This window comes from Acipenser ruthenus, chromosome 25, assembly GCF_902713425.1.
Source record: "Acipenser ruthenus chromosome 25, fAciRut3.2 maternal haplotype, whole genome shotgun sequence".
Taxonomy (NCBI): domain Eukaryota; kingdom Metazoa; phylum Chordata; class Actinopteri; order Acipenseriformes; family Acipenseridae; genus Acipenser; species Acipenser ruthenus.
In genome coordinates, this window is record NC_081213.1 from 5,706,573 (window position 1) to 5,717,363 (window position 10,791).

Consider the following 10,791-nt stretch of genomic DNA (forward strand, 5'->3'; position numbering starts at 1 on the left):
GGAATATTGACCGGCAGTCTATTGTAAAAACCACCGTGTCTTTATAAAGACCGCCCCCATCCCAGAGTGGAGGCTCGCGTTATTTGGCTTATCCCCCGCATATTCCTTCTGTCTTGAGTAAGTTAGTGCTGCACCCTGCACTCGCGTCACGGAGCGCTGTTCGACCCCACGAACCAACCGTCACAGGAGCGAACCTCGCGGTACACTTTATTCAATATCATTGTTACTTTTGTCATTCATGCTTATCATACCAGCGTCTAGTTTGAGTGCACGCCCGCGTGTGCAGATGCGTGCTTTTTTAGTGACTCGCGTGCATTTTTTCACGCACTTTTTTTCTGTATTTGTTCAAAAGGAAAAAGCAAGGACGTGAATTGAAGAGGGAGGGGGGCGCTGCAGAGGTTGGGATTGAGCAGGGGGGGTTAGACCAAAATGGCGTTTGACAACGTGATTGTAGTGGCAAAACTTGAAGTCGGGTGCGTGTAATAGAATGTTATAATGATGTGTCAATTTTAAAAAAAATATATACTTAAGACAATTTGTCTAACTGTCACTACAACCTTGTTGCATCGCTGTTTGCTTGTGATACAACTTTTATAGTTTAGCTGCAGCGCTGTAAGAGTGTATGTGTTAAGTAGCGCAGACCTCTGTAGTAGTCGTTCTGGCAGCAAAGTGGCAGTTTCCTAGTGTGTGCTAAATTAAGTTTGTAGCCGTGCATCTGTGTTTTGTTATTTCCACGCAGGACCCAATGTAACTGTAGTATCTTGTGTTGTAGTTTGGTTCGCTGCGACGTGTTGTTGACCCTCATAGTGAAATCGCTGCGGTTTCATGTTGTCCCATTCATAGAGCAGTCGCTTTGGTTGTAGCTGCTGTGGTTATACATTAGCAGTTGGATATTGTTGTTTTTATTCGCGAGAATCCATCCCACGGTCTGTAACTGTAAAACAACAAAGCCATATTTTGTATAATGCAACTTTTTTATATATATACAATGTATTACAATCCAACGAGATTCGTTTCACGTGTACGGCATTTTTTTTTTTTGCCGTTTCATTCGAATATATTTTAATAGTCAATGTGCGTGATATTATATATTGGTTATTTGACCAAGTTTGAGGAAAACGAACACAAAGAGACAGCGGTATACCTGTATCAAACGCAGACCGGGTGTGTTGTGTTGTGTATACTTGGCTACGGCAGGACCCCGTTGTGTTTTTGAGTGTGTTTGTGGAGATCGCTTACTTATCCGGGAATGGCGTCTCCTCCAACTGTGCAAGAAACTAAAACCACCCGAAACAAGGCGATAAATGTAGGCCTAATGGTTTTTTTTTGTAGTTTTAAAACTAAAACTTATAAAATTACAGACTATACAAAACCCGCGTATTTTTTCGCCCACAGATTTTTTCTTTCAGTACGCTACTAGTAACCGAATTTTATCATCGATCAAGTTTAAGTTTTAATGTAACATGTTAGGCTTTTCAATTTAGATTAATTTCGTTAGTAGCGTTTTATATTTATCTTATAGCCTATTGTTTTCCATGTAAACGTAAATGAACTGTTTGTGTTAATAACAAACGCGAACAAATAATCATTTCTAGAAATCGGCAGTTTATTTATTTATTTTTTATAGAAACCGACCACGCTACCATTTTGTGGTTAAACTGTGGCACCCCTCGCGCTACGTTTGGTCCTGAAGACACTGAAGCCGAGGACGAAAAAACCAACAAAACGTTTATTTGTTACAAATTTGACATAAATATTATTCGTACTAGAAACGTTTGCGTTCCTTGACACTAGTTTGGTTATTTTTTGTTAACCCTTTATAATGTAGTCTGGTTCTGTACAGTAGGCCCTACACGTCATTTGTCACGCAAAATAATTTTGGAAAAGTTTTCAGAAAAAAATTGCCTGCAACATAAGCTTTTTTATGCCTACTTTGTCAAGATTTCCCTTCAGAGTAGGTATAATAATATTGTTGTTATTGTATTTTACTGCACCATTCCTGGTGAATTCCACACATACTCCTGCTTAGTGATTCTAAACAGGGTTGGGGGTCAGTTAAGTTTTTTCAGTTCCAATGCCTTTTTAAAATCAATTCCATTTCCCAATCCCTTTGAATGAATTCCAATTCCAACGCATCATTGATCAAATTTGCAATTAACAGTGTTCTGTTAAAATGAACTTCTCACAGTGGTGACAAATTACTTAAATTTAAGTCAGTATTAGGTAATTAAATTGGCTTCAAATGATGAATCGCATCAATTTATTCTGTCTCTAAACTGTCCTTCGAAGGAATTGGAATAGATTACAATGTAGAGGCGAGGGCCTGTGCAGAGCGACACGACTAAACTTGCATTTTCTTGCTTTTTTTTCCCTTTTTGTAGCTGTTTGGATTTTCCATTGATCACACTTCCTACAACACCAACAGCAGCTACCTGTTTCCTCCTCGCTTCAAGCCAGTGAGTGTGCCTGTCCCTTCAGGGTCCGGAGCTGGTGCTGGCAGAGCCCCCTGCTGTCCACTGCAGGATTTGCCTGTCTGCTGGGATTCAGGCAGAAAGAGAACGGTCCTTGCATGCACATCTGGAGTCGGGACAGGGATTTAAAAGGTAAGCGGTTAGTGAGTTTAGTTTAGTTAGTTGTTAATCTGTTTTAGGAAGGGTGTTGCAAATTCTGACAATCTAATAGTTAAAAGGTGAAATACACAATTATCACTTTTAGGCTGTATAATCTGACACATGAAAGTATATATGCATGGATAACTGATGTGTGAGTATTTATATCTATTTGTGTATATTAAAGGATATGTTTATATCCTATCTAATATATATATATATATTAAAAATGAATCAACTTATCTGGTATTAATAATCTGACTTTATATTTGTACGTTAACTGAATATTTTACTAGAAAATCTGAAAAACAAAAAAGCTAAACCAGTGGTCCAGTTTTAATATTGTGACCATATGTTCCTGCCTGTACTTGAACCCTCTCCCCCCCCAGGTGCTGTTTCAGTCCCCCCCTGCGATGCTCTCCTCCCCCCCCTCCCCCTCTCACTGCCGGCATGTGATGCAGCAGCTGTGTGCCCAGCTGGAGTTTGGCTTCCTGTGTGACGTGATCGTGAGCGTGGGGGAGGTGCACTTCCGCGCGCACAGGGCCGTGCTGGCGGCCTGCAGCGGCTTCTTCCATAAGCTGTTCGTCACGCAGCCCGTGCTGGCTGAGCGCACACACTGCAGCTACGCCCTGAGCTCCTCCACTGTGAGCCCGCAGCACTTCGACGCCATCCTGCAGATGATGTACCAGGGGCCCCAGGGAGAGGGGGGCCACACCGACCCCGAGCTGGGGGCAGCCATGGCCTTCCTGGAGTTCTACGACACCCCCCCTGCTTTACTGAAAGCACGGGAGAACGGGAGAGTGCAGGGTCTTCTGTACGGAGTGGAGTCTCGCAGGCCGGAGGGAGAGGGAGAGGGAGAGATGGAGGAGGGGGAGGTGGTAGGGCAGAGCCTGGCTGTCCGAGCCCTGAATCAGGACTGGAAGCCGGGCTTTCTTTACTCGTCCTCCGGGGAGAAGATGCAGAGGAGGAAGGGGGAAGAGGGAGAGGTGGATGGCATGGCAGAGGGAGGAAAGAACCATTCCTTTTCTTCTTTTTGCTCCTCTCCTTTGTCATCCTCTTGTTCTTCCTCCACCTCAAGCTCCGACTCACCCTCCCTGCCCCGCTCCCCTTCCCCCAGCAGAGCCCCGGCCCCTTTGAAGAGCGAGGCCCCCGAGAGCCCCGCATTCCTGGCGCTCCACGGCATCAAGGTGGTGCAGGTGAGCTCCGAGGCTGGAGCCCGAGCTGCCAGCACTGGCACTGCTTCACACACAGGTGAGAGAGGTAGGGAGCACATCAGGCAACAGGGGGAGACATTTAGCTGCAGGTATCTTATAGGCATGTTTCTCACGAATCCTTCACAGTGATTGGCTCCTCACATGTGATTTATAGTATTATTGCTGCTGTAGTCTATATTTTTGTTTCCTCTTTTCAGGCAACCTCCCAGAGCTGCCCCTAATAATCCAGTCGAACCCGGAGCTCTCCTCCTCCCCTAAGGCAGTGTCAGCAGGGGCAGGGGGCTCCAGGCAGTGGGCCTGGGCTGGCAAGAGCATGCTTCTGAAGACCGAGGAAGGAGGCTCCCTGTCCCCTCTCCCCAAGCCGGCCCTCACCCCCCTGTCTCCTCCCCGCCCCAGGATGCCCTCTACCTTCCCCTGTTCTCGCTGCGAGCTGAGCTTCGACACCAGCCAGGGTCTGGAGGAGCACCTGCTGGGCTGCGGGAGGGAGAGACCAGCCCGGAGACGGCGGGTCCCCAGGAAGCTCCAGCACAGCCCCTCACCTCCCTTCCAGACCTTGCCCCGGTCGATCAAGCAGGAGCCCTGCTCCGTGGAGGTGGAGCTGGAAGTGGACGGGGTGCCGCCAGCCCCTGACCAGCACACCCCCGAGCAGTCCTGCAGGACCTGCGGGAAGCACTTCAAGAGAGTCAAGATGCTGCAAACGCACCGGCCACGCTGCCCTATGCTGCTGCAGAGCGTGGGCCGGCCGCGCTCGGAGGACAGGAACCACGTGTGCAGGACCTGCGGCAAGGCCTTCCTGCAGAGGGGCCACTTGACGGAGCACGAGGCCACGCACAGCCAGGTGAAGCGTTTCTCCTGCAGCCACTGCGGCAAGCAGTTCGTGAGGCGGCGGGAGCTGAAGGTCCACGAGGCGCGCCATGAGGGCCAGGCCTCCTACCACTGCCAGTTCTGCGGCCATGCCAGCTACCGCAAGAACGGCCACTACCACCACCTCACCACGCACCTCCTCCCTCCGCAGGCCATCTGCCAGGCCTGCTTCCAGATCTGCGAGAACCCCACCCAGCTCCTGGAGCACGAGATGGAGCACCGGCACACGTGTGAGCGTTGCGGGGCCAAGTACAGGCTGAAGAAAGAGCTGATACTGCACTACATGGACTGCCAGGGGCTGAGAGAGGACTGGCCCTAGAGTGGGAGCTGGCACTGCACTCATCTCTGTGTGTTTGGAATGCAGGCAACTCCAGACGAGTTCAGCAGATTAGATGGTAAAAAAAAAAAAATCAAATGTGATTTTTTTTTCTTTCTATTCTTTAGTTTTTTATTTTTGTATATACTTCTAGGGCTATGTTTATTATTATTGTAAGCTATTTTCTAGTAGTTAAACACATTGCATTCTTCCAGCATTCATACCTAAGAAGCAGGGATTTGATTCGCTGAGAATGAGCTTAAGCTTGAGCAGATATACTGCCCCTGTATGGAGTAGGGGAAGCTTGCAGCGTTTTCAATGTAGTTGCAGTGATTCGGTTTGACCTCCTTCTTTAAAAGGTTTTGACAGCTGCTCTTTACCTCTATGGAGGGAGATGAAAAGTGATATTGATTTTTCTGTGAAAAACATACAGTAAATAAATATGAAACTAAACAAAGTCTGCGCCTCATCTTCTGTGTTTTAGTCCTTTTTGTCTTGGTTTTAAAAATGTGTATAGCGACAATGACGTCTGTATCTGACATCATACAGACTAGTTGAATGGTTTCTCTGAGTGTCCTTGGTGTAATGGTTTAATAAAGGAGGTATGTAGAGCCCCATAGAGACTCATGCAGAGTCATGCTGGTATTACTGTCTGTTTGGTATGGTGACCCTGAGAATTGTTTTTTGAATGTATTTGATTTTGCACTTTTTACAGATGCAGGTTAAGCATGGTACCATTGCTCAAAGTTTCCCCTAGAAAAAAAAAATGTATTGGAATAAAAAAAAAAATATATATATATATATATATATATATATGTAAATTTAATACACATTTAATTAGGCATACTAGAAGATGTTCTTATAAATAATGTAATGCTAAACTCCAGTCTAACCTGCTATTACTGAACAAATAAACACTGATGACTGACCCCATTAGGACAAAAGGAACTCCCTCCAGTCCAGGGCACAGGCAAGACCTGTTGGGAGCCTCAAAAATGAAACAAGAAAATATTGCCCATTTTACAGGACAGCCCAGTTTTGGCCCAACCTGTTTGTGGGAAGAGCAATGCCATTTGTATTGAATAATCACTGTGACGTTCCTCTATTTTTGAGTCTGTATCTCACTGTCACACCACTACGTGTGGGCTTGATCAGCTGAATGTAAATCACAGGGAAATGTTGACTCAATCACACATCATTCTTCATCCTTTTCTTGGGCTGTAGCCAGCTGTCTTTTCATAGGCACTTACTGTGAAACCAGCCTCATGAACTGGGGAGAGGGGGACTGGGTTTCATACCCATTCTGTGGCTGCATCAGGTGAAAATTCTGAAAGATCTATGGCTGATGAAGTCATTTTTTTATGCCATTTGTGCTATTTAAATCAAACATTTCGATCCATGGTATTAAGGAAGTAAAGTGGAGAGGTTTGCTTTCTTGTAAGCGCTAACTTCCCCTTCTGTGTTATTGAATAATGCTCTATAACAACCAGGGAAGAGCACATAGTTCCTCCAGTTACTTCTCTTACCAGCTGTACTGTTGTACTTTTAACAGACAAACATACCGAGAGAGACATTGTGCATTAATTTATCTCTACCGGGTAAGTTTCTATCTTCAGTTAGTTATGTTAGTGTTGTTAAATTGTGTAACTGAAAGTTCTGGAAATTAATCAATGGGACAAAGGTTGCCTTGGCACTTTGTGTTCGCAGTAATTATACACGCTCTGTGAACTGGAATGTTAAAGCAGGTAACATGTTTACACTGTACTAAATGTGTTATTGTTCATTGTTTTTGTGGACTGGTGGTTAAAAATCTATATTGTCATTATTGGAAGTTACTGATATTTGTAATATAGGCTAGATCAGCCAAAGTGTAGACTCCAGCTATAAAGATTGGCTTTGCTTTGCCATCTTCTCACCCAGATTGCACAAGACGCAAGAAACACACTATGTATAAACGTAGAAATGTTTTACATTAGTTGAATATTGTGGATAAAGCTATTTGTGTACTGGACAACAGCTTTAGTAACATGACCAGCAAACACTATGATGTTAAAGCCTTGCAGTTAGGCTGTACTGTTAGGTAGAGAGCAAAAAGGGGAGAGTGCAGGTGAGCAGCAATACAGAAAGTTAAAAGCAAACATCCTGAGCATCGTATTCTAAATACTGCAGAACCTGAGCCTAGAAAATAGAAGCATATAGACAAAGAAACCTTCATTTCTGCACTACAAGAACGCATCAGGAGTGCAGTAACTTTACTGGTCTGCAATGAACCAGCTGTGTCATGCGAGGTAAATACATAGCAGAGTAAGCTGCACAAAGACATTCTTTTATAAGGGCACAGATAATGATAAGATACCATGTCCCTGGGTGTCAGTAGGTTGGGGTGTCTGCTTCATGAATGGCCTTGGAAACGTTCCCATCTGATCCGCTATCTCCTCTGCACTGGAATCTCATCCTGCTGGGAGCGTCGACCCTGGTGATGATGATCCTCCTGGTTGTGACGTGCAGTCACTGTGGGAAGAGGTAAGGCTCCCGTGATGGGGAAGCATCTCCGCTGGGGAGAGAACTGGACCTGTGGGGACCACGCTCTATACTTCAGAGGTTACAAAACCAGTGACCATTAGCGCAGAAGGTTAAATGAATGTTACCCAAGGTTTTACCTACTTCATTAGCACTGACACTATTATATAGCTTTTTGGTATTCTGCTTGTGCTAATGCTCCGAATGCTAATAAAAGGTAAGAAATCCAAGCTAGAAAGGATCTGCCATATACTTTAAATCAATTAAAAATAATTGGCACTAAAAAGAAATGATATACAAAACACAATTGGTGCTTTACTGGGCACGCCTTTTCCAATGTTAGAAAAACTTTCTTGTTTAACTTTTCTATAAAATGTTACAAGCATTATAAAAAGCATTGTAATAAAAATAGCATGGGGGAAAAACTGGGAAGTGGTAAATGACTGTGTTAGGGTAAAAGGGCAGAGACCGGTGCAATAATCTTACAGCACGCCAGGCTTGGCATGTGCAAAAGAGACGCTATATATATATATATATATATATATATATATATATATATATATATATATATATATATATATATATAAAACAGACGCAAATGCGTAATGCGCGTTCCAATACGCAATTTGTCCGATGTGAGCAGTGTGCGCCTGAATTTACACAGTAAAAAATCTGTCAGTTATTAGTATTTGTGTACAAAACACCCAGTATGGATCGGCGTCAGTTTTGTGTGTGGCAAAATTGAGTAGTTAATTTAGACATCGCGTGTTGTGATATGATTTTCTTTATTATTAATGCAATGTGGTTTTTAATAGGGTGTAGGGGGCCCAATAAATCTTAATCCACCTCTGCCTCTTGTAGGTACTGGCATCCTTATGACTGATAGGGTTTTGTAAATTGGCTGTTTTTTTTTTCTCCAGAAAATCTGATAAAACGAGTGACCCTGAGCGCAGTGAAGGGACTGAACTGGCTTCATTAGTAAGGACTAATCTCTGGTTTAATCATTACAGTTATTTTACTAGGACAGCTATATCAGACGTCATGTTTTCCTATGTAGCTTATCTGGGTAGACAGTTTGTATTTCTACACAAAGTCGAATACATTCAATTGTTACTTACAGTTTAAAGCAATTGCACTTTTTAATTTTTAATTATTATTCCAATAGGTCCTGTACAGCTATAAATTTGTATCTTCTGTAAAACGTGTGTTTTGCATTCCAGCCACAGACCACAGCGGCGAATGAGATTTGGAAGCAGAATACAAACGCATCAACTGCCGCGCAACCCAAACAGCAAGCCACGGACAGAGAAAAAGTTGAGAAAAGTACGTGCTGTTTCGAGTCCAGTCTTCATTGGAGCCCTTTTACTCAAAACTCAAATGAAGCCGTGTTTTTTAAAGCAGAAAAAAACACCTTGTAGAACCAACAACTAAAGGGTGGATTCAATAACAGCGTGACGGGGGCTGAATGCAAATCTTAAAAAAACGCGCACAATTTACAAATTCTCCTAGGTGACTTGCTATAATGTATTACAGGCCCTGTAATTTCTTTAGACCGGTTATATATGTGAAAAGACAGTATTGTTCCGGTCGCTGCTTGCCTTTCATACTTCAGCTGTCTCAAAGACAACGCTAAGGCTGGAAAGATGCAGGGGGATGGGGTGAAAAGGCAATTATTTCTGACGTCAACAGGACGAGAACCCAATTGCGATGTACATCTCACTCAGGAAGACAGCCAAGCGCGTTTTTAAATTACAAGCATACAAAAGTAACACCAGCAGCGCCACCTACAGCTCCAGCTCAATTTTAACTAATTGTGGACAAGCTGTGCTTAGGAATTACACATGTTCCTGAGAGCTCTATTGAGGCAACATATATGCTTTAACAAAGTCCCTGCAATATGACCACCACTATTAAACAATAAGCATAATGCATTAGTCACGATACCCATATAAAAGTGTAGCATTGTTTCTGCTGTCCCCCTGAATCAGTGTCAGCCCAGACAGCATATTTAAAAACCTGGTAAACTATGCAAATACATATAACCATGTGACAAGCATGACAGAATAACCGTGCTGTTCATTCACTGCGTAAAGCTTTATAAACCCCGGTATTTCATACTTATAGCGTACTCTTTGTTAAGGTTTTATTTCGTGTGTGTTGTTGCAGATGCTGACAAAGATGAACGCGGGAAAGTGCAAACCGTTCGGGCGCTCCCCGAACTGCCCGGGGCTACAGTCATCCGGAGACACAGCAGCTACAACAACAGCTCAAACGTGTACGACGTGGTTTCTGAGGTCATGAACGAGTGGCCGCTGGATTCTAGGACCCTCTGCAAGCAGACCTCAGACGGCAGCAACCTTTATGATGACATATGGACCGTGGAAGACCGCAAAACCGTCTCGGTCTACACCAAAATCAACAAGCCCAAACCGAGCGGCTTCTCGCCGCAGCCGGGAGCCCAGGTGGGAGCCACGCCAGAGACTCAAGAGATGCCGCTGTATGCTAAAGTGAACAAGCCACGGACCAGGGCAGTGCAATCCGAAATAATAACCTAGCATGCACGCTGCAGCAGAAAGTATAAATCGTGTTTGTGTTTATTCGGAAAAAAATGCACACTGACACACCTTATAGAGAACATTTACATTTAGAGGTGTGACGCAATCCAAAATGACCCCTGAGTGCTGTGACAGGTCTTTTAACGTTGTATTAGATGTTATTCTAAGTGAATGTGGAGAGATTGGACGCTGTGTTTCCGCGTGCCAATGCATCTCGGATCTCTTCTTTTTAAAACTTTCTATTGATTTTCATAGGAAAGAAAGGAAATGTGAAGCTATCTATGCAGAAGATTGTGTATTAAAAACAGACGAGTGCTGTTAACATATTATTGATTATAACGTCAGCTGTGACATTAAGTAGAAAAGATCAGGCAGTATAATATATATGTAACTGTTCTCAATGACAAACCATTTCTAGAGAAATGTGTTTAATAAAAATCTCCCCTCTCAAGTCTGTTATTCTTCTCTTGGTTTCATTTTCACTTTTACTCCGGTTAATTCACATTTTCCAGTGAAACCGTGAATTCTCCTTCAAATTCTCCCGTTCGAGCCCGATGCGTTTTGTTTTACAGGTAATAGAATATTTTAAAATACATAATATACATATTTTAAATACATTTTTTTAAGCTTGTAACTTTAGATGATATTAATAAATCTATATATACTTATGATAGTGTAAAATATTTTATCCCCACTCCAGGCCCAGTTTACAG

The 10,791-nt window shown here is 43.5% G+C and overlaps 2 protein-coding genes across 5 annotated transcripts; both read left to right on the forward strand.

Annotated features, from left to right (window-relative positions):
- The first annotated feature begins 42 nt into the window (after positions 1-42).
- On the forward strand, positions 43-5,460 carry LOC117413926 (zinc finger and BTB domain-containing protein 18-like). Of its 4 annotated transcripts, none has more exons than XM_059000199.1 (4): positions 43-117; positions 2,382-2,603; positions 2,999-3,860; positions 4,021-5,460. In XM_059000199.1, the coding sequence occupies exons 3-4, from the start codon at positions 3,023-3,025 to the stop codon at positions 5,004-5,006; spliced, it is 1,824 nt and encodes a 607-aa protein (XP_058856182.1). In that variant the 5' UTR covers positions 43-117; positions 2,382-2,603; positions 2,999-3,022; the 3' UTR covers positions 5,007-5,460. The 4 variants fall into 4 exon arrangements, with proteins under 4 accessions (XP_058856182.1, XP_034762193.2, XP_033879281.3 ...); XM_034906302.2 differs by having other exon boundaries at positions 56-200; XM_034023390.3 differs by lacking the exon at positions 43-117 and adding an exon at positions 249-473.
- A 1,036-nt stretch (positions 5,461-6,496) lies between these two features.
- LOC117412764 (uncharacterized) lies at positions 6,497-10,522 on the forward strand. The gene is made up of 5 exons (XM_059000152.1): positions 6,497-6,601; positions 7,381-7,526; positions 8,444-8,501; positions 8,744-8,846; positions 9,690-10,522. Exons 2-5 carry the CDS (start codon positions 7,402-7,404, stop codon positions 10,076-10,078), a joined length of 675 nt encoding a protein of 224 aa, XP_058856135.1. The 5' UTR covers positions 6,497-6,601; positions 7,381-7,401; the 3' UTR covers positions 10,079-10,522.
- Positions 10,523-10,791: the final 269 nt, after the last annotated feature.

Excerpts from the sequence above, each read along its gene's own strand:
- LOC117413926 (XM_059000199.1), top strand. The coding sequence starts at position 3,023 with ATGCTCTCCTCCCCCCCCTCCCCCTCTCACTGCCGGCATGTGATGCAG. Across the intron at positions 3,861-4,020 it reads TGGCACTGCTTCACACACAG|GCAACCTCCCAGAGCTGCCC; the intron begins GTGAGAGAGGTA and ends TCCTCTTTTCAG.
- LOC117412764 (XM_059000152.1), top strand. The coding sequence starts at position 7,402 with ATGGCCTTGGAAACGTTCCCATCTGATCCGCTATCTCCTCTGCACTGG. Across the intron at positions 8,502-8,743 it reads GGACTGAACTGGCTTCATTA|CCACAGACCACAGCGGCGAA; the intron begins GTAAGGACTAAT and ends TTTGCATTCCAG. Across the intron at positions 8,847-9,689 it reads CAGAGAAAAAGTTGAGAAAA|ATGCTGACAAAGATGAACGC; the intron begins GTACGTGCTGTT and ends GTGTTGTTGCAG.